Below are 20082 nucleotides of genomic sequence, written 5' to 3' on the forward strand. Positions count from 1 at the left end.
TTTATGTCAACTCCGTCAGACATCATAAAAGACATTCATTTTTATAATTATTGATTGTTTTGATTATTTAAATATATAATACAAATCTCAATTTTATTTCACTATTAAATTATTAATAGCCCAGGGTTAATTTTGTTAGAATATAAAACATTTATAATGCAAACATTATCCCTTAGGTCTAGCACAGCAAATACTTCAATTGTTTAAGCATATGTTGCAGAACAGTGATTACAATATGTTTTTCAGAATATTCACAAAAACATTTATCTGAAGGGGGTTAGAAATCAGTGATGGAGTTGACGACACTCAAAACAGACATATTTTAGTCTCAATAAAAACAAATATACCCAATAAAAACAAATATTCTATCAGATCTTTCAGTACTCTGACAGTTTAAATCTTACGGAGTTGTTATTTTACAGAGTTGACCAATTAAAATAAAATAAAAAATCTTCATTCAGTTGTTACACACGGTAGCAATTTAGTTTTCCCTCGGTTGCTTTATGATTCCTGGTTTAATTTAGGATTTTAGACAAATTTGACAGAACACATCTTTTAGGAATCAAAGTTTTGAGATAAGTATATTTAAAGTAACAGAGGGCTATTGCAAGAAACTACATATGATAATTGTTAAATGAATATACATTTTTAGCCTTTTTTATTGTAAACATTTTTTTGAGTTTTGGAAATTGGGATGATTTGCTTCTGACAAGGGCATTTCCAGGCATAGAGCCGGCATGGACGTTTATAGTATTGAGAATATCCAAAACAAATATTTCCCTTAAATGTACATTTTTAAGCTCAATTAATGAAAAAAAATAGAAACAATATTCTATAAAAATGAAGCTTTCCTGCCGGGCTAGGATTGTCCCGACTTCCTGAGAATCCCTGAGCTAATTTCCTGCTATTCTACAAATTTTGCCCTGAGGCCGAGAAAAATCTTAACATTTTAAAGTTAATTTCCTGTAATTCTGACTTGTTAATATAGTATCTATTGAGGCCTGACATCCAAGGGGTATTCCTTCAACCCCCCCCCAAAGATAAACATTTCGGGTGGTGTGGGCTGCGGGAGGTTGTGCTACGCTCGTACTAAACGTCTTTTTCTTCTCTATACTGCCTGCAGCATGATATATTTTCATGCACGCACATATGATAGACAGTTGGTCGGAGCATGTCTCCGGAGCTGCTCAGCCTGAGGAGCACGTATTAATCCTACTGTATTCATGGGGGCCAGCAGGTCAAATGAACAACTAAAGTCCTGAAAAATACAAATCATGACTGACCAGTCAGTAAAAAGAGTTGTTCAATAAGAACCAATAATTTTCAAACTGCACATCACTAGTGCTGGCCTGGTTACACATCCACCATAGTTTATGGAAGTGTAAAAATAACATTTCCAGACCAGCATAGTTTGGACGTGGTGCAGATCGGCACAACAGTATAAAAATTATATTAGACTAGATTTTACTTGCCTGTAGTAGTGTATCTCATGTTGGTTGTTGGTTTGTGTGTGGTTCCTCCAGCTCCACAGCAGGACCCAGAGTACATGGAGCAGCCGTCCCCCACAGACTACTCCAGGCACTTGCAAGAGGACACCGAGAGGGCCATCTCCAAAGCTGCAGCCGAGCAGCAGGAGGAGAGGAGCCCTGAGGGACTGCTTACTGCAGTAAGACCATATAGCACAGCACATAACACACACACACACACACATACTCCACCTCTTACACACACGCTATACAACTGCTCCTTCTACGCTCACTTCAAAGAACCACGTAGGCCTACCACTCAACCCCAGTAAAGTTATTTTCATCCTTTTTTCTCTTTCTGTTTAACTTCGCCCTCCATGCTTCTTTCTTTCCTCTTCTCCTCTCTTCTCCTTTTTCTTTCTAGCTCTCTCCACAGTCCTGTGGGGAGAGTGTCTCCCCACGCCTTCCCCCCCAGCCTGAGATCAAGGTGAACCCTGAAACCCCTCTCGTGTCTCCTTCTGACCCCCCTGTGAAGGATAAGCCCCCTGCCCACCGTATTGTAGAGGTGGCCATCCCCCAGGTGGGAAGCTTTGTCGTCGGGGGGGGGGGGGGTGTGTGTAAGTAACAAGTGATGAGGTAGTGCTCGACACTCTTCTCACTCAGCGGACTTATTTGGTGTGCTAAAAAGTCTCTTGACTGTTGGTGGTGATCTCCTCTTGGCTCTCCTACAGGCTTTTCACACCTGAGTACATCTTAATTCAGAGCAGTTTTCAAACCAGAGTCATGGTCAGTTCAGGGCAAGTCACTGTTGCTGTTTTCAACCAAACCTCTTAGCAGACCAAGATAGGGTGCTATAGTAGACTACAGCTAGTGTACTACCCCAGACGATGAAACTAGCCTTGGGCTAGCTATAAAAAGATAGTGTGAAAAGCCTATCCCTGTCAAGACTACTTGCATCTTGCAACAGAAGCACTCTACTCTACACAGAGATATTTGGACAGAAACTTCACCTAAACAGCGACTCAATTCCCTAGAGTGTTTATTTTTGCTGCTGAGAAATAAACAGCATCTCAGGAGCAAATATTAAATGTAATTTGCGCGGTTATATCTTACTGTTTCTAACATCCTTTTTGATTCATACAAATAGGTATCATATAAAACCCTTTGGGATGGAAAAATACAAGCTTAATGTAACTGCATCGTCTCACTGCTCCTATTAATAAATTAGTTGGTTTTGCTTGGTTTGTCATTTTCAAGAGAGTCTGGTGAAAAATGTTGTCAAAGTGCTGTAGTAGAATCAATGTTTAATTTCTATGCCCTTAAATAGGCCAAAGACTGTCTGCTTGCTATACCACACTAGGACTGTATAGGGCTGTCGGTAGAGACTCTTTGCCATAAGGACCTCAACCTTCACAGGGCTGCCTTTCACAGAGACTGTCGTTCACATAGCAACTTATTTTAAATCATCCATTGTGTCCTTCACATGACGAGCTGTGTGTGTACCTCACATTAGTAGAGTGACTCTAACATACAGTACCAGTCAAAAGTTTGGACACACCTACTCATTCAAGGGTTTTTCTTTATTTTTACTATTGTCTACATTGTAGAATAATAGTGGAGACATCAAAACTATGAAATAACAGACATGGATTAATGTAGTAAACAGAAAAGTGTTAGAATATATATTTTGATTTGTTTAAGTAGCCACCCTTTGCCTTGATGACAGCTTTGCACAAGCTTGGCATTCTCTCAACCAGCTTCACCTGGAATGCTTTTCCCAACTGTCTTGAAGGAGTTCCCACATATGCTGAGTACTTGTTGGCTGCTTTTCCTTCACTCTGCGGACCAACTCATTCCAAACCATCTCAATTGGGTTGAGGTCGGGTGATTGTGGAGGCCAGGTAATCTGATGCAGAACTCCATCACTCTCCTTGGTCAAATAGCCCTTATACAGTCTGGAGGTGTGTTGGGTCATTTGTCCTGTTGAAAAACAAATGTATCACTAAGTGCAATCCAGATCGGATGGCTTATCGCTGCAGAATGCTGTGGTAGCCATGCGGGTTAAGTGTGCCTTGAATTATAAATAAATCACAGACAATGTCACCAGCAACACACCCCCAAACCATCACACCACCTCCTCCATGCTTCATGGTGGGAACCACACATGCGGAGATCATCTGTTCACCTACTCTGTGACTCACAAAGACACAGCGGTTGGAACCAAAAATCTCCAATTTGGACTCATCAGACCAAAGAACAGATTTCCACCGCTCCATTGCTCATATTTCTTGGCCCAAGCAAGAATCTTCTTCTTATTGGTGTCCTTTAGTAGTGGTTTCTTTGCAGCAATTTGACCATGAAGGCCTGATTCAAGCAGTCTCCTCTGAAGAGTTGATGTTGCAATGTGTCTGTTACTTGAACTCTGTGAAGCGTTTATTTGGGCTGCAATCTGAGGTGCAGTTAACTCTATTGAACTCTGGGTCTTCCATTCCTGTGGCGGTCCTTATGAGATCCAGTTTCATAACGCTTAATGGTTTTTGTGACTGCACTTTCAAAGTTCTTGAAATTTTCTGTATTGACTGAACTTCATGTTTTAAAGTAATGATGGACTGTTTCTCTTTGCTTCTTTGGCAAAGAGAAACGTTGTTTGCACGACTCGAACACCATTAAGTTTGTCGATAACACAAGTGGTAAGGTGGGTCACCGACAATGATGAGCCTATAAGGAGGAGGTCAGAGACCTGACCGTGTGGCGCAAGGACAACAACTTCTCCTTCAACGTGATCAAGACAACGTAGAAGATTGTGGACTACAGGAAAAGGAGGACCGAGCATGCCCCCATTCTCATCAACGGGGCTGCAGTGGAGCAGGTTGAGAGATTCAAGTTCCTTGGCATCCACATCACCAACAAACTAACATGGCCAAGACAGTTGTGAAGAGGGCACGACAAAACCTATTCCCCCTCAGGAGAATGAAAAGATTTGGCATGGGTCCTCAGATCCTCAAAAGATTTTACAGCTGCACCATCAAGAGCACTGACTGACTGATTGCATCACTGTCTGGTATGGCAACTGCTCGGCCTCCGACCACAAGGCACTACAGAGGGTAGTGCGTACGGCCCAGTACATCACCGGGGCCAAGCTTCCTGCCATCCAGGACTTCTATATCAGGTTGTGTCAGAGGAAGGCCCTAAAAATTGTCAGACTCCAGCCACCTAAGTCCTATACTGTTGTCTCTTCTACCGTGTGGTACCAGAGCGCCAAGTCTAGGTCCAAGAGGCTTCTGAACAGCTTTTACCACCAAGCCATAAGACAACTGAACATATAATCAAATGGTTCCCCAGACTATTCGCATAACCCCCCCCTGTAAGCTCTACACATGTTGTAATTGTATTTGAAATTTGAGCTGTTCTTGGTCTTTTGCCAAATAGTGCTATCGTCTGTATATCAGTCCTACCTTGTCACAACACAACTAATTGGCTCAAACGAATTAAGAAGGATAGAAATTCCACAAATTAACTTTTAACAAGGCACATCTGTCAATTGAAATGCATTTTAGGTGACTACCTCATGAAGCTGGTTGAGAGCAGAGTGTGCAAAGCTGTCATCAAGGCAGAGGGTGGCTACTTTGAGGAATCTCAAATATAAAATAACACTTTGTTTTGGTTACTACATGATTCCATATGTGTTATTTCACTGTTTTGGTGTCTTCACTATTATTCTACAATGTAGAAAACAGTAAAAAAATAAAAATAAGAAAAGAATGAGAAGGTGTGTCCAAACTTTTGGCTGTATGCATTGTCTGCTGACTGATGTATGGTAGTTCTCACATAGTGCTGTACCAGAGAAGGGTATTATTTTGGGGATTTTCTGGGCTCGTTAAATTTTAAGGGGATCTACTTTCTACTATTGTAACATGCTTCCACTTCTTGGGTACTGCAGGCCATGATGACTCCAAACATGCAGGGTATTATAATGTCCATTGGCAAAGCAAGGACTGTGTTTGAAAAGCTTGGGCCTGAAGCGGCCTTCTTCAAGGTACATTCCGATCTCATTTCTCTTTCACACCTTTATTCACTCCTTCTGTGATGCTGTACTTCTACTGCCTCTCAACAACCATCCTCCCATCCCATTTTACCTAGCATTTCACTAGTTCTGTCTTTTTGAGTCAGTTGTTCTCATCAAAAGCATCCTACAGAAATTGGACTTGGTGTCACATGGACAATGAGGTTAATTTGAACAAAGAGAACTTGAATCAACTCTTTGAGTTTTGTTTACAAGGATGAGGAGGATGATGATGATATTGACGACAACTTACGTGGAGACGATGGTTTTGTCTTCTGCTGCTGCAGATGTTCATCAATGTTCTAATCTAGGCCTACTCTGAAGTTCTAATGCTAGTTTGGCCTATCAAAGTCCATTCACCCCATGCTTGATCTATGTGTGTCAGGCCATTAAGGTGGAGTACACCCGTCTGCTGAGGTTTGCCCAGGAGGACACAGCCCCGGGGAGTGACTACCGACTGCAGCACGTCATAGTGTACTTCATCCAGAACCAGGCCCCCAAGAAGATCCTGGAGAGAACCCTCCTCATGCAGTTTGCCGACCGAAACCTGGGCTTTAACGAACGGTATTTATGGGTTAAACCACCAAAACTTGTTTCCTGTTACTCCTATTTGCTTAATTTTTGAATTATGAGTCTGTCCTATCTTTCTTTTGGTAAAACAAAAAAGAAAACGGCAGTTTATTACCTCTGAACTTCACAAATTCACCAGCAGAGGGTAGCTGTGACCCACTTTCATCAGTGAATAGATTTTCCTGTTCTGAGCAGGTATAATTAAGCAATAAAGCCAGAGGGGGTGTGGCGTATGTCGAATATACCAATGCTTCGGGCTGTTCTTATGTACGATACATCACTTCTGCCATGGTATATTGGCCATATACCACAAACCTAAGGTGCCTTATTGCTATTATAAACTGGTTACCAATGTAATCGTAACAGTAAAAATAAATGTTTTGTCATACCTGTGATATACAGTCTGATATACCAGCATCCAGGAGTTAAACTACCCAGTTTATATTAAGAGTTCCTTCTTGCATGTGGCCTCAATCAGAAGCTCTGGAGAGGAGTGTGTGGTTTAGTAGTAGTGTTTCTCTACAGTAAGCAGTCATTCATGGGGCCTGTGTGTCGTGGCCCCAGGACCACTGTGTACTGTTTCATCTCCTGGAGTAGCTAGTTCCTCACCAGTATGATTCACCATACCAACAGCACTCTCTCTCCCTTTCTCTTCTCTTTCCTTTTGCTCTCCCTTTCTCCTCCCCCCCTCCCCTCTCAGGTGTAAGAGCATTATGAAAGTGGCACGTGCCAAACTCGACCTCATTAAGCCAGAGGAGATCAACATGGAGGAGTATGAGGTCAGCATTCTGAAACACTCTGGTTTTGACAGATTTACAATGTTTTGTCTGGAACATCTTATTAGGATGTTTTCACAGTTGAACTTAAACAGAATAAACTAGTATCAAAGTCATTTACATTTAAGTATACGGTTTAAATCATTACAATCTTTAAATTGTAACTGACCCCAATAAACTCTGCTATGGATAATCCAATGGGAAAAAAACAATTGTTAAGCTTTTATGTACTAACAGTTAGATCCAAATGTTTTAGATCCGTCCTTAAAATCCTTTCAAGCTCTTTCTCATGAATTCTGTTCCCTACAATGTTCACAGATGTGGCATCAGGACTACAGGAATTTCCGCGAGACAACAATCTTCCTGATGATTGGCTTGGAGCTGTTCCAGAAGAAAAGGTGAGACTGCCAATTGACTGGACTGTTGTCACGTTCTTCTCTTCACGACCCAGAGCTTTCATTTCCAGCCTCTATATCTTACTGCAAACAAATGGGAACTCACATTGCCCAACCATTTCAGTATAGAAAACATTTCAAATGTAGATTAAAATGTTCTCTAGATTATTGCATTATTAGTAGAAGCACCTGATAGTGCAGCTTTGTCAAGCATGGGAACTTCCTAAAGTCACCTGTAGAGAGCAGCAGGTCCCTTAACACCCCCCCCCCCCCCACCCCCACCCCATCCTTACATCTGCAGCTCAGTCAGTCTGGCATAGATCAAGATGGTTGTTCATGTCCTTGGTTATTTCTTCTGTTAATTCTCCCTCCAATACATCTGTTTTAAATCTTCTTAATGAAAAAGGCATGACTGTTCCAGCTCTACTATCCCTTGTAGACACAGCTAAAACTGATTTTATATGTCCCCTGCCTCTATTGCAGCATTTACACAGGTAGCCAGCCCAATTCTGACCTTTTTTTTATTACTTTTTTGACCAATCAGATCAGCTCTGAAAAGATCTGATGTGATTGGTCAAACGACCAATTAGTGGAAAACAGAATTGGGCCGCCTGTGTAAAGCAGCCCTTGTGGTTAAATTTGTTCCACCCTGATTCTACTATAATATATCTGACTGTGTCTGTTTCTCTGTAGCTTTGTGGAGGCACTGATGTACCTGATTTACTCATACCAGTACAACAGAGAGCTGTTGGTCAAAGGGTTGTACCGAGGTCACGACGATGAGCTCATAGGGCTCTACCGCAGAGAGTGCCTGCTGGTGAGACAACCCTCGCCCTGACATCATGCACAATCATACAACAACTGAACCACTGTTCTATTGGAAGTCTGTCAGTTGATCTTATTTAGTTAGTTCACTTAAGATGTGGTATGATTTTTTTTATGCTTCAGCAGATTTAGCATTTGGTACATACAATTTTTAAAGACTCAAAGTTTCACCCTAAATGTGAGGAAAGTTAAAGTCAAAGTTAGTCCATTGTATTTTAAAGATCATCACGTTTCCAATCAAATCAATAGGTCACAGTGGAAGTAGTTCAAGTCATTCCCTTTGAAAAATGAACACCACTATCCTCTGTCTCATCATCAGCAAGTCTCTCTGAGCACCTAACTCATTTGTGCCGTCCCGCTGGTCATGGTGACTAATGTCGAACAAGACTATCCCTCCACCCCATAATCTCTAGAATTGATGCAGGCTTGTTCCTGTTCTAGCGGAGATATTACATTGGCTTTTTCATTTCCCATAAAGATTCCCGCAGAACTTTTCTCAGCAGATGCTACAGTGCCTTCAGAAAGTATTCACGCCCCTTGACTTTTCCAAAATGTTGTCTTACAGCCTGAATTTACATTAAATTCACCATGGAATTATGTTTTTTAGAAATGTTTAGAAATTAATTAAAAATGAAAAGCTAAAATGTCTTGAGTCATTACGTTTTCAACCCCTTTGTTATGGCAAGCCTAAATGCGTTCAGGAGTAAAAAATGTGCTTAACAAGTCACATAATTTGCATAAACGCTATTATTGCGCACAGAGTCTAACATGATTTTTGAATGACTACTTACTCTCTGTACCCCACACATACAATTATCTTTAAGGTCGAGCAGAGAATTTCAAACACAGATTCAACCACAAAAACAAGGGAGGTTTTCTAATTCCTCACAAAGGGCACCTACAGTATTGGTAGAAAGTAAAGTTATTATTTACACTTTGGCTGGTGTATCAATACATCCAGTCACTATAAAGATACAGGCGTCCTTCCTAACTCAGTTGCCGGAGAGGAAGGAAATTGCTCACTGATTTCACCCTGAGTCCATTGGTGACTTTTAAAATAGTTACATGGCAGTGATAAGAGAAAATGGAGGATGGATCCAGGCTAGTGTTGTGCAGTAAAGTTACTAGTTCTACAGAGTGAAAAGGAAGCCTGTACAGGATTAAAATATTTTAAAACATGCATCCTGTTTGCAATAATGCACTAAAGTAAAACTGCAAAAAACATGGCAAAGAAATTAACTTAATGTCCTGAATACAAAGTGTTATGTTTGGGGAAAATCCCACACAACATATCATGAGTACCACTCTTAATATTTTCAAGCATGGTGGTGGTTACATCATGTTATGGGTATGCTTGTAATTGGCAAGGACGAGGGAGGTCTTTTGAGGGTATAAAGAAGCTAAGAACAGGCAAAACCCTAGATGAAAACCTGATTGTCTGCTTTCCGGGAGACATATTCACCTTTCAGAATAATAACCTAAAACACAAGGCCAAATATACACTGGTGATACTTCCCAAAACAACATTGAATGTTCCTTAGTGGCTTTGTTACAGTTTCTGCAAGATTTCAAAATGTCTGTCTAGCGATGATCAGAGTTTTAACAAGTTTTTAAAAGGATAATGTACAAATATTGTATGTTCCAGGTGTGCAAAGCTCTTATACTTACCCAGAAAGCCTCACAGCTATAATCGCTGTCAAAGGTAATTCTAACATGTGTGAATACTTAAGTAAATTAGATATTTAATTTTCAATAAATTTGAAAACATGTCTAAACATCTTTTCACTTTGTCATTATGGGGTATTGTGTGTAGATGTGAGAAAATACAGGAACCCTGTTCCTTCTCGTCGGCCCTGTTGCTGCTCCTGCACTCAGTAACCTTACACCGGCATTGTGCTCTTAATGTAATCATCCAAGTGGGAATAGGAAGCAGGAGGCCCAGCGAGTGTAAACACATTACCGTGAGACACGGCTGTGTCCTGAGCGAACCTCTGCTCTCTCCGTCAGGGCTCTGTTACAGTTAGAGTTATAGCCGCCATCTCAGATCTCTGGCCAGAACGAACCCCTGGCTCCCTGCTCGGGCCCGCTCTCTCAAGCCCTGCTGTTTACCTTCTGCCCTGTTTTAATTGAAAACACTGCTAACATTGACACAGTTAATGTACTGGGATCTTTTGTGAGTCCCCACCTAGTCCCTCTAATTCCGGAGTGACCGCCTGCCTCTGTGTAAGGTCTTTTCCACAGCTAGGTCAGGGAGTTTGTGTCTGCAGCAGGGCAGGACTTGGCTAAGGAGAACAGAGCGAAGTGTCTACATCATCTAGTACGTCACTGCCCACGTCAGTACCACAGGCCTTGAGAACATCCTTTGATATTGACAGTGTGGATAGATGACTACCAGATAGTGGTAATGCAAATGGTCTGTGACTTACCTGGGCTGCAGCCTTTCATACAGAGGTGGTCTTGAATGTAAATACATATACATTAGAAATGTATGAAAAAGTAATACTTGCCTGTCCTCTTAAGTCTGTTTTGACAGAGTAGCTAATACTGGTATATTTGTTAGCATACCACTTCAAGCTAATCCCTAAGTCGTCAATCTATATGTACAGTGGCAAGAAAAAGTAGGTGAACCCTTTGGAATTACCTGGATTTCTGCATAAATTAGTCATCAAATCTAAGTCACAACAATAGACAAACACAGCCTGCTTAAACTAATAACACACAAACAATTATGTTTTTTTGTCTTTATTGAACACACCGTGTAAACATTCACATTGCAGGATGGAAGAAGTATGTAAACCCTTGGATTTAATAACTGGTTGACCCTTCTTTTGACAGCAATAACCTCAACCAAACATTTTCTGTCGTTGCAGATCAGACCTGCACAACAGTCAGGAATTTTGGACCATTCCTCTTTACAAAACTGTTTCAGTTCAGCAATCTTCTTGGGATGTCTGGTGTGAACCACTCTCTTGAGGTCATGCCACAGCATCTTAATCGGGTTGAGGTCAGAACTCTGACTGGGCCACTCCAGAAGTCATATTTTCTTCTGTTGAAGCCATTGTTGTTGATTTACTTCTGTGTTTTGGGTCGCTGTCCTGTTGCATCACCCAACTTCTGTTGAGCTTCAATTGGCGGACAGATAGCCTTACATTCTCCTGCAAAATGTCTTGATAAATTTGGGAATTCATTTTTCCGTTGATGGATAGCAAGTTGTCCAGGCTCTGAGGCAGCAAAGCAGCCCCAAACCATAATGCTCCCTCCACCATACTTTATAGTTGGGATGAGGTTTTGATGTTGGTGTGCTGTGCCTTTTCATCTCAAGCCGTAGTGTTTTGTGTTCCTTCCAAACAACTCGACTTTAGTTTAATCTGCCCACAGAATATTGTGCCGGTAGCACTGTGGAACATCCAGGTGCTCTTTTGTGAACTTCAGATGTGCAGCAATGTTTTTTTTGGACAGTAGGGACTTATTCCGCGGTGTCCTCCCATGAACACCATTCTTGTTTAATGTTGTACGTATCGTAGACTCGTCAACAGAGATGTTAGCATGTTCCAGAGATTTCTGTAAGTCTTTAGCTGACACTAGGATTCTTCTTAACCTCACTGAGCATTCTGCGCTGTGCTCTTACAGTCATCTTTGCAGGACGGCCACTCCTAGGGAGAGTAGCAACAGTGCTGCACTTCTGCATTTATAGACAATTTGTCTTACCGTGGACTGATGAACATCAAGGCTTTTAGAGATACTTTTGTAACCCTTTCTAGCTTTATGCAAGTCAACAATTCTTAATCTTATGTCTTTTGAGGTCTTTTGTTCGAGGCATGGTTCACATCAGGCAATGCTTCTTGTGAATAGCAAACTCAAATTTAATTTTGCAAGTGTTTTTTATAGAACAGCTCTAACCAATATCTCCAATCTCATCTCATTGATTGGACTCCAGGTTAGCTGATTCCTGATTCTAATTAGCTTTTGGAGAAGTCATTAGCCTAGGGATTCACATACTTTTTCCAACCTACACTGTGAATATTTAAATTATGTATTCAATATAGATGAGAAAAGTACAATAATTGGGGTGTTATTAGTTTAAAAACACTGTCTGTTGTTGTGACTTAGTTGAAGATCAGATCATATTTGATGACCAATTTATGCAGAAATCTAGACAATTCCAAAGGGTTCACATACTTTTTCTTGCCACTGTATGTGCTTTGCCCATTAGAAACTGAACGAGAATGCGGCTGGGATGTTTGAGTCTGGTGAGGAGCCGGAGGTGAGCAACGGCTTGAGCATCATGAATGAGCTGGTAGTGCCATGCATCCCCCTATTGCTGGTCCACGACATAGAGAAGGACCTGCTGTCTGTGGAGGACATGAGGAACCGCTGGTGCTCCTACCTGGGACAAGAAATGGAGCGTGAGTTTGTTTGATTTAGGGCTGACCCTCCCCCAATTTAATCGATTGTTTGGTTGATAGACTGTTAGTCAACCAAGATTTTTTTAGTCGAGCAATCTAAAATATATGCAGTACCAGTCAAAAGTTTGGACACACCTACTCATTCAAGGGTTTTTCTTTATTTTACTATTTTCTAAATTGTAGAATAATAGTAAAGACAAACTATGAAATAATACATGGAATCATGTAGTAACCCAAAAAGTGTTAAACAAATCAAAAGATATTTTATGTTTAAGATTCTTCAAAGTAGCCACCCATTGCCTTGATGAGTTTTGCACACTCTTGGCATTCTCTCAACCAGCTTCACCTGGAATGCTTTCCAAACAGTCTTGAAGGAGTTCCCACATATGCTGAGCACTTGTTGGCTGCTTTTCCTTCAGTCTGTGGTCCAATTCATCCCAAAACATCTCAATTGGGTTGAGGTCGGGTGATTGTGGAGGCCAGGTCATCTGATGCAGCACTCCATCACTCTTCTAGGTCAAACTCAACATTGACAGGAGAGCCGCAAACGAACGACAATGAATAAATTGACTTTAACAATTTGAGATTCTTAAAAGTAGCCACCCTTTGCCTTGATGGCAGGTTTGGGTCATTGTCCTGTTGAAAAACAAATGATAGTCCCACTAAGCGCAATCATTTGTTTTTCAACAGGACAATGACCCAAACCTGCCATCAAGGCAAAGGGTGGCTACTTTAAAGAATCTCAAATGTTAGTCAATTTATTCATTGTCATTTGTTTGCGGCTCTCCTGTCAATGTTGAGTAAGGATATGCACTTGATTATACATAGAAGTAGGCCTATACAAATGTAGGCCTATAAATATTTCTGATTGTCTAAACTCACCACCACTGTGGTAACTTCTGAAAGTAATTTTTTCTTCACCTCAAACGGCAAATAAACAAAGTCTGTTATACATCCATACGAAGCCTTCATTATAAATTCAATGAAACTATTCCACAAAAATGTGCGTATAAAAATCGTAACTGGCATGCAGATTGGTAGAAATGTTAGGATAAATTGTCACTCCAAATGGAAAAGGTTGCCGACCCCTGGTGTACCTACAGTATTAGGAGCATAACAGCAGAATCTGTGAAGGCCAGCATTAGTGGGAGGATTTTTTTGCTTTCTGGATCTCTGGCTCACTCAAGTAATTTGTGTGTCTTAAAGCATCAGACAAGCTCAGTCGCCTACATATAGTTGATTTTATTCAAACACATAGGGTATGTATGTATGTATGTATGTACAGTTGAAGTCAGAAGTTTACGTACACCTTAGCCAAATACATTTAAACTCCGTTTTTCACAATTTAATCCTAGTAAAAATTCCCTGCGTTAGGTCAGTTAGGATCACCACTTTATTTTAAGTATATGAAATGTCAGAATAATAGTAGAGAGAATTATTTATTTCAGCTTTTATTTCTTTCATCACATTCCCAGTGGGTCAGAAGTTTACATTCACTCAATTAGTATTTGGTAGCATTGCCTATAAATTGTTTAACTTGGATCAAACGTTTCGGGTAGCCTTCCACGAGCTTCCCACAATAAGTTGGGTGAATTTTGGCCCATTCCTCCTGATAGAGCTGGTGTAACTGAGGCAGGTTTTTAGGCCTCCTTGCTTGCACATGCTTTTTCAGTTCTGCCCACAAATGTTCTATGGGATTGAGGTCAAAGCCCTCCCATAGAAACTTTGGAAGTATGCATAGGGTCATTGTCCATTTGGAAGACCCATTTGTGGCCAAGCTTTAACTTCCTAACTGATGTCTTGAGATGTTGCTTCAATATATCCACATAATTTTCATCCCTCATGATGCCATCTATTTTGTGAAGTGCACCAATCCCTCCTGCAGCAATGCGGTTGGGATGGTGTTCTTCGGCTTGCAAGCCTCCCCCTTTTTCCTACAAACATAATGATGGTCATTATGGACAAACAGCTCTATTTTTGTTTCATCAGACCAGAGACCATTTCTCCAAAAAGTATGATCTTTGTCCCCAAGTGCAGTTGCAAACCGTAGTCTGGCTTTTTATGGTGGTTTTGGAGCAGTGGTGTCTTCCTTGCTGAGTGGCCTTCCAGGTAATGTCAATATAGGACTCTGTACAGGATCGGTACGTCCGAACATCACACCTGTGGGATAGGGACAGGAAGACATCCTCCTCCCTCATGTGGTACCCTTCCTGCAGGCTCATCCTGACATGACCCTCCATCATGACAATGCCACCAGCCATACTGCTCATTCTGTGCGTGATTTCTTGCAAGACAGGAATGTCATTGTTCTGCCATGGCCAGCGAAGAGCCCGGGTCTGGGACCTGTTGAATCGGAGGGTGAGGGCTTGGGCCATTCCCCCCCAGAAATGTCAGGGAACTTGCAGGTGCCTTGGTGGAAGAGTGGGGTAACATCTCACAGCGAGAACTGGCACATCTGGTGCAGTCCATGAGGAGGAGCACTGCAGTACTTAATGTAGCTGGTGGCCACACCAGATACTGACTTGTTACTTTTGATTTTGACCCCCCCCCCCCTTTTTTTTTTTTTTTTTTTTCAGGGACACATTATTCTATTTCTGTTAGTCACATGTCTGTGGAACTTGTTCAGGTTATGCCTCAGTTGTTGAATCTTATGTTCATACAAATATTTACACATGTTGAGTTTGCTGAAAATTAATGCAGTTGACATTGAGAGGACGTTTCTTTTTTTGCTGGGCTTATATGGAAAAACACGTTTTAACATTTCATGGATTGGTCAAAAGAACTGTTTGTTTGTATCTCTTTTAGCCCATAGTACGCGCTTAAGGGGCTAATCTTCCAAGTCCATAAAAGAAGGAACTAAGAGCATTTTCACGTTACTGAGCCAAGCTGTACTGTGCTGTCCTGGTTAGGCAGCCTTTGTAGTTACTTGAATCATGCTGCAATGCGAAAATTACATATCTGAGGCAGCACAGTATGGTTTGGTTTGGCACAATAGTGTGAAAGGGGTACAAGCGCATAGAGAACAGGGGGTATAGATGTGTGGTACTGAAGATCTATGGACTGTTTGGTTGTTATTCTGCTCTAGTTTAATTTGGAAGGCACATGAAGTGTGGTCAGGGACATGGTCAAATGAGTTGATATTAGCAGCTAGACCAGCCAAGCCATAACAACCAGGAATATACCCACTTTGTCTTGGCAGAATTTTACACAAATTGTTGGTTCAGTGGAGTCCTAGCCTCTACTCCAGGAAAAAGTTAGATTGGATTCATAAAACTGACCCAGCAGCATCTTCAACAACCAACTAGGGCCTCTTTCATCTTATTTACTCAGCCTGTGTTTTCCTAGAGGAGCATGTTTACCAAGAGCTTGTGCTATCACAGTGAAAATATTTAGCTTATGATTTCTGTTTGGTAACTGGATATGACTCTGGAGTGTGACGCAAGCAAGGACATTGAAATAATCATTCTTTCTTTTTCTCTGACATTACTCCGTCATTGTTCTCCCCCTCCTGCTGCAGCTAACCTTCAGGAGAAGCTGACGGACTTCCTCCCCAAGTTACTTGACTGCTCAACAGAGATCAAAAGCTTCCACGACCCTCCCAAGCTGCCCACCTACTCCACCCTTGAGCTGGTTGACCGCTACAGCCGTGTCATTTCCTCCCTGAGCCGGGTGCCTGCAGACGGGAGATGAGCTGAGGGGGCAGCTGCCTCACGGCCCTATACGGCCCCCTGGGCACTCACTCATGGACCTCTTTTAACCCATGCCTTCCTTATAAACCAGGGGTTGCTAGCTGTTATTCCTCTGTTTCTCTTTTGCTGCTAAAGGTTTTAACATAATAATTTCAATTATATTTTTTAAGCAAAACGCAACAGAAAAATGTATGATTGACTGGACAGTTGGAAAAAGTGAAGCTGGAAAAGAAGTGAAAATGGCGATCTTGCAGTGATTGAAAGCCAGCGCATGCTGCTCCAAGCGTTGTTAAATGAGGTTGAGGTTGTTTTTTTTTGTAGCTGTTTTTTGTTGTCATGCGGTTTGCCTCCCCCTCTCCCTCCCTTTCTTAAACATCCCTTTCTCCCAGATGCTCTGCCATCAGTTTGGTACAGTATTATCATATTGTTTTTTTTTTCTAAAGGAAGCTACGAAATGAGAACCGTGAGATTTATCTGCGGCTTCAGGTATCTCAAGTGGGTCTGGAGACTGCATCAAAATGAGAAGTTTGGGGGCTGTGTTAGACATCCATGGACACTCTGTGGCTTGTTAATAAATCGAGAGAATACAATTTTATTTATGGCCCTTTTAGGCCAAATACGTATTTCCTTTGTCTGATGTCCCATGTCTTTATTTATGCACTAACACTAAACACCACAATGTCCTCCATTATTCCTGAAGTGCCATAATACAATAATGTGCATCTCTATGAATGTGTTTTTGGATGCACTTCATGTTTTATCAGCCATTGTGTTTTGGTGTCTCGGATCATGATTTGCACACATCAGAAACTGCCTTTAGACGGGGGTCTTTAATTTAGCAACAAAACCGAAGCGTGGGGAACAATGGGGCAAAACGGACAGGGTTGGCTTAAATTGTTGACAACATATAAACAATATTTTGTGTCAATGTTTATTGAAAACATAAATACATTTGCAAAACGAGCACTTGTTTTTCAAATACATCGGTATAGTTGTTGGTTAGCTAGCTGGTATCAAGAACAAGCTCAAACTTGCTGAAAAGAGCCACCTACGATCCCCCACATTGTAGCTTCTTGTCAGTAGTTATGTTTCACATTAATTTGTCCGGCGATTTTTTTTCTTCTTCTCGACATTGAGAAAGTTTGCGTAATTGCCTGCTAGGATGTGTTTCCATTGGTTGAAGTGTTTTACATCACCCATTTAGCTAAATTGTGCATTATTAAATTAGCTACAGCCTGTATGCCCTCCCACCAACTGTTTCATATCTCAGGTAGTCTGTGAAAGTCAGCATGAATAAGTACGGGATAATCAACGAGGGACTATGCGTTCTATGGAAAATAATGAAGACATTGAAGGTGTGTTCCACGACGCGCTAGGAATTATAAACTGGGTGCTTCGAACCCTGAATGCTGATTGGCAGAAAGCCATGGTATATCAGACCATATACCATGGGTATGACAAAACACTTATTGACATATGGCCAATATGCCACGACTAAGGGCTGTGTCCAGGAGCCGCGCCACGAGAATGTGTTCAACATTCACTGAAGTAGCTCGCAAATAAATTGACTAGATAGCTACAGTAGTTGCCTTGGTAACCAAACAAATAGACTTGCTAGTTAGATGTAAGAATAAACTAAAGCCATTGAATTCTAATAATGATTGATATAATGTTCCATTGCCTCCTGGCTGGCAACATTCTTATCCCTTGCTTGCTAGGTAGCCAGCTATGGCTAACTTAGTCACGTCAAACAGTGCAGACAGAATAACAGCAAAGTAACTGCATTTGCGTTTGTTTAAGCTGTTTTCTAGTGACATTTATTTGGATACATCCATAAACTAAAAGTGCTCTCTGGTCTGTTCTGACTATTGTTCAGAGGAGCTAGCCAACAACACCGCTAACACAATCACTTCAAACTGAACCTGGAAAGTCTGCATTTTGTTTCCTTTTTTTAACCTGTTTTCTATTGATGTCTAATTGTATATATCCTTACAAATTATGTCAGCTGATTCATGATTTCGACAGGCTGAGAACAGCTGCCTGCCTGTGTCTGGTCCTGACTGCTGATGCTTTATTACTATGGGACAGCTGGAGATCGAATTTCAATGTTGGAGACTGACAGCAAGGTTTATACAAATCTCCCTGTTGAAAAACAAATGCTAGTCAAAGAAATGGGAGATAATGTCTAGATGCTTTTTATAGTGGAGATCGAGTTTATAAATTGCCTGGCAGGGTTGATGAGACAGTGGATTGCGCAGTGAAATGGAACAGAGTAAATAGGCATTTCAACATCAGGTTTAGCAGGTGGTAATTTGTGGATTATGAACTAGGTGGTTCAAACTCTGAATGCTGATTGGCTGAAAGCCGTAGTAGATGAGACATACCACGGTATGACAAACATTTTTATTGCTCTAATTACGTGTATAACCAGTTTATAATAGCAATAAGGCACCTCAGGGGTTTGTGGTATATAGCCAATATACCACTGCTAAGGGCGTTCCATCGTGCTAAGAACAGCCCTTAGCTGTGGTATATTGACCATATACAACATCCCCTTGGCCGTATTGCTTAACTAATGCAGACTCTAAAATGCCCTTCAAGCCAGTCAGAAACAAGTATTCAACAATGTCATGGTAAAATGACTCATATTTTCCATATTCTAATCGTTCTCATGTGCCAATATATCGCCATGGCCCATTCCATGTTGAAACTTGCACTCATGTAGATCTGAAATAATTGGATGGTGAAACTTGCCAGAAAAGAAAGCGTGGTGAAGCAATTCAGGCATTCTTGAAAGTGTAGACAATCCTCGTCCAACAAAGAAAAAGTATTATTATAGATTACAACATATTTTGTAAGCAGCAGACATTTTGAATTAAATGTGAAGTGGAGCTTTATAGTTCTGCGGTGACATCACGTGCCCTGCGTGCCTCAAAATGTTTCCATAATTTGTATTAATAATTTGTCGTAATAAAGGGTGCGTTCGTAAATTCGCTCTGGCAAGTTACTCCGATTTCAGAACACTCGTTTTGCTCTCAGTGTTCTGACCTCACAATAGCAGTCAAGCACCCAAGCTAAGTGGCTAATGTTGGCTAGCTTGCTACTTTCAGATACAAATAAGAGAACACCTCACTCTGACGACGTTACTACACCTAGCAGAGCTGGTTAGGCTGTTTCCATGTTAGAGCGTTGGTGACTGTAACTGCTGATGGCAACAATTTAATTACGCTTTTTTTTGCCGACGTTTACTGACACCTGCCATATTCAACTGGTGTTGAGCGTTCATCAATTCATCAGTTATTCTGCTCTCTTTTTACGAACGCACCTTGGTTGAGCTTTAGATTTAAAAATAATAAATCAACATTTAAAAAAGAATGCAATTGAGTGAAGTTTCCGGGTGATAGGGAAATCAAATCCTTTGTCGTTTGTGGGCTAATCATAAATAACATCGTCTGCTTAAGTGCTTGACTTGGGCCGGAGCTGAGTACCAGCACTTAAAATGTTCTACTGCTTAAGCGCCCGTTCGTCTTATAGAATATTAGCTCATAAGTATTGTGTATTGTATTGTGCATCTGTACCTCAATATAAACCGCAGAAAATGAGTAGCCTACCGGCACCTATTTAAGTCCAAGGTCAAGCACTGCCTGTCTGACAAAGAATTCAGAAGGTAATGTAACTCAAACTTTATAAATAACAAATGTCAAGCGAGCAGCAGTGGTACTGTTAGTTTTGGGACACAACATTGGGAGTGTCTCCCAATTCTGTGTTCCAAAGCTATGGTACTGTATATGATACTGATTTCTTTGGCGGGGGTTTCATATCACCTCATGGCTACAATGTACTGACCAGCCGGGTCTAAAACAGTGACGAGTGATGTTTTTCTGACCATTGG

At 41.2% G+C, this 20082-nt stretch overlaps 1 protein-coding gene across 5 annotated transcripts in view; it reads left to right on the forward strand.

The window, feature by feature from the left end:
* LOC135550661 (ubiquitin carboxyl-terminal hydrolase 25-like) overlaps positions 1-16813 on the forward strand; it is a 58159-nt gene extending 41346 nt beyond the window's left edge. For 2 of the 5 annotated variants that reach the window (XM_064981673.1, XM_064981674.1), the window contains exons 18-25: positions 1524-1666; positions 5407-5502; positions 5915-6093; positions 6800-6878; positions 7194-7273; positions 7964-8087; positions 12309-12501; positions 16019-16813. In XM_064981673.1, the coding sequence (XP_064837745.1) occupies positions 1524-1666; positions 5407-5502; positions 5915-6093; positions 6800-6878; positions 7194-7273; positions 7964-8087; positions 12309-12501; positions 16019-16191 (1067 nt within the window). In that variant the 3' untranslated portion in view covers positions 16192-16813. Of the gene's footprint in view, positions 1-1523; positions 1667-1902; positions 2047-5406; positions 5503-5914; positions 6094-6799; positions 6879-7193; positions 7274-7963; positions 8088-9740; positions 9798-12308; positions 12502-16018 lie in introns of those variants that run through there. The other 3 variants (XM_064981677.1, XM_064981676.1, XM_064981675.1) reach the window with 3 other exon arrangements.
* Positions 16814-20082: the final 3269 nt, after the last annotated feature.

This window comes from Oncorhynchus masou, chromosome 12 (assembly GCF_036934945.1).
Source record: "Oncorhynchus masou masou isolate Uvic2021 chromosome 12, UVic_Omas_1.1, whole genome shotgun sequence".
In the NCBI taxonomy this organism is placed as follows: domain Eukaryota; kingdom Metazoa; phylum Chordata; class Actinopteri; order Salmoniformes; family Salmonidae; genus Oncorhynchus; species Oncorhynchus masou.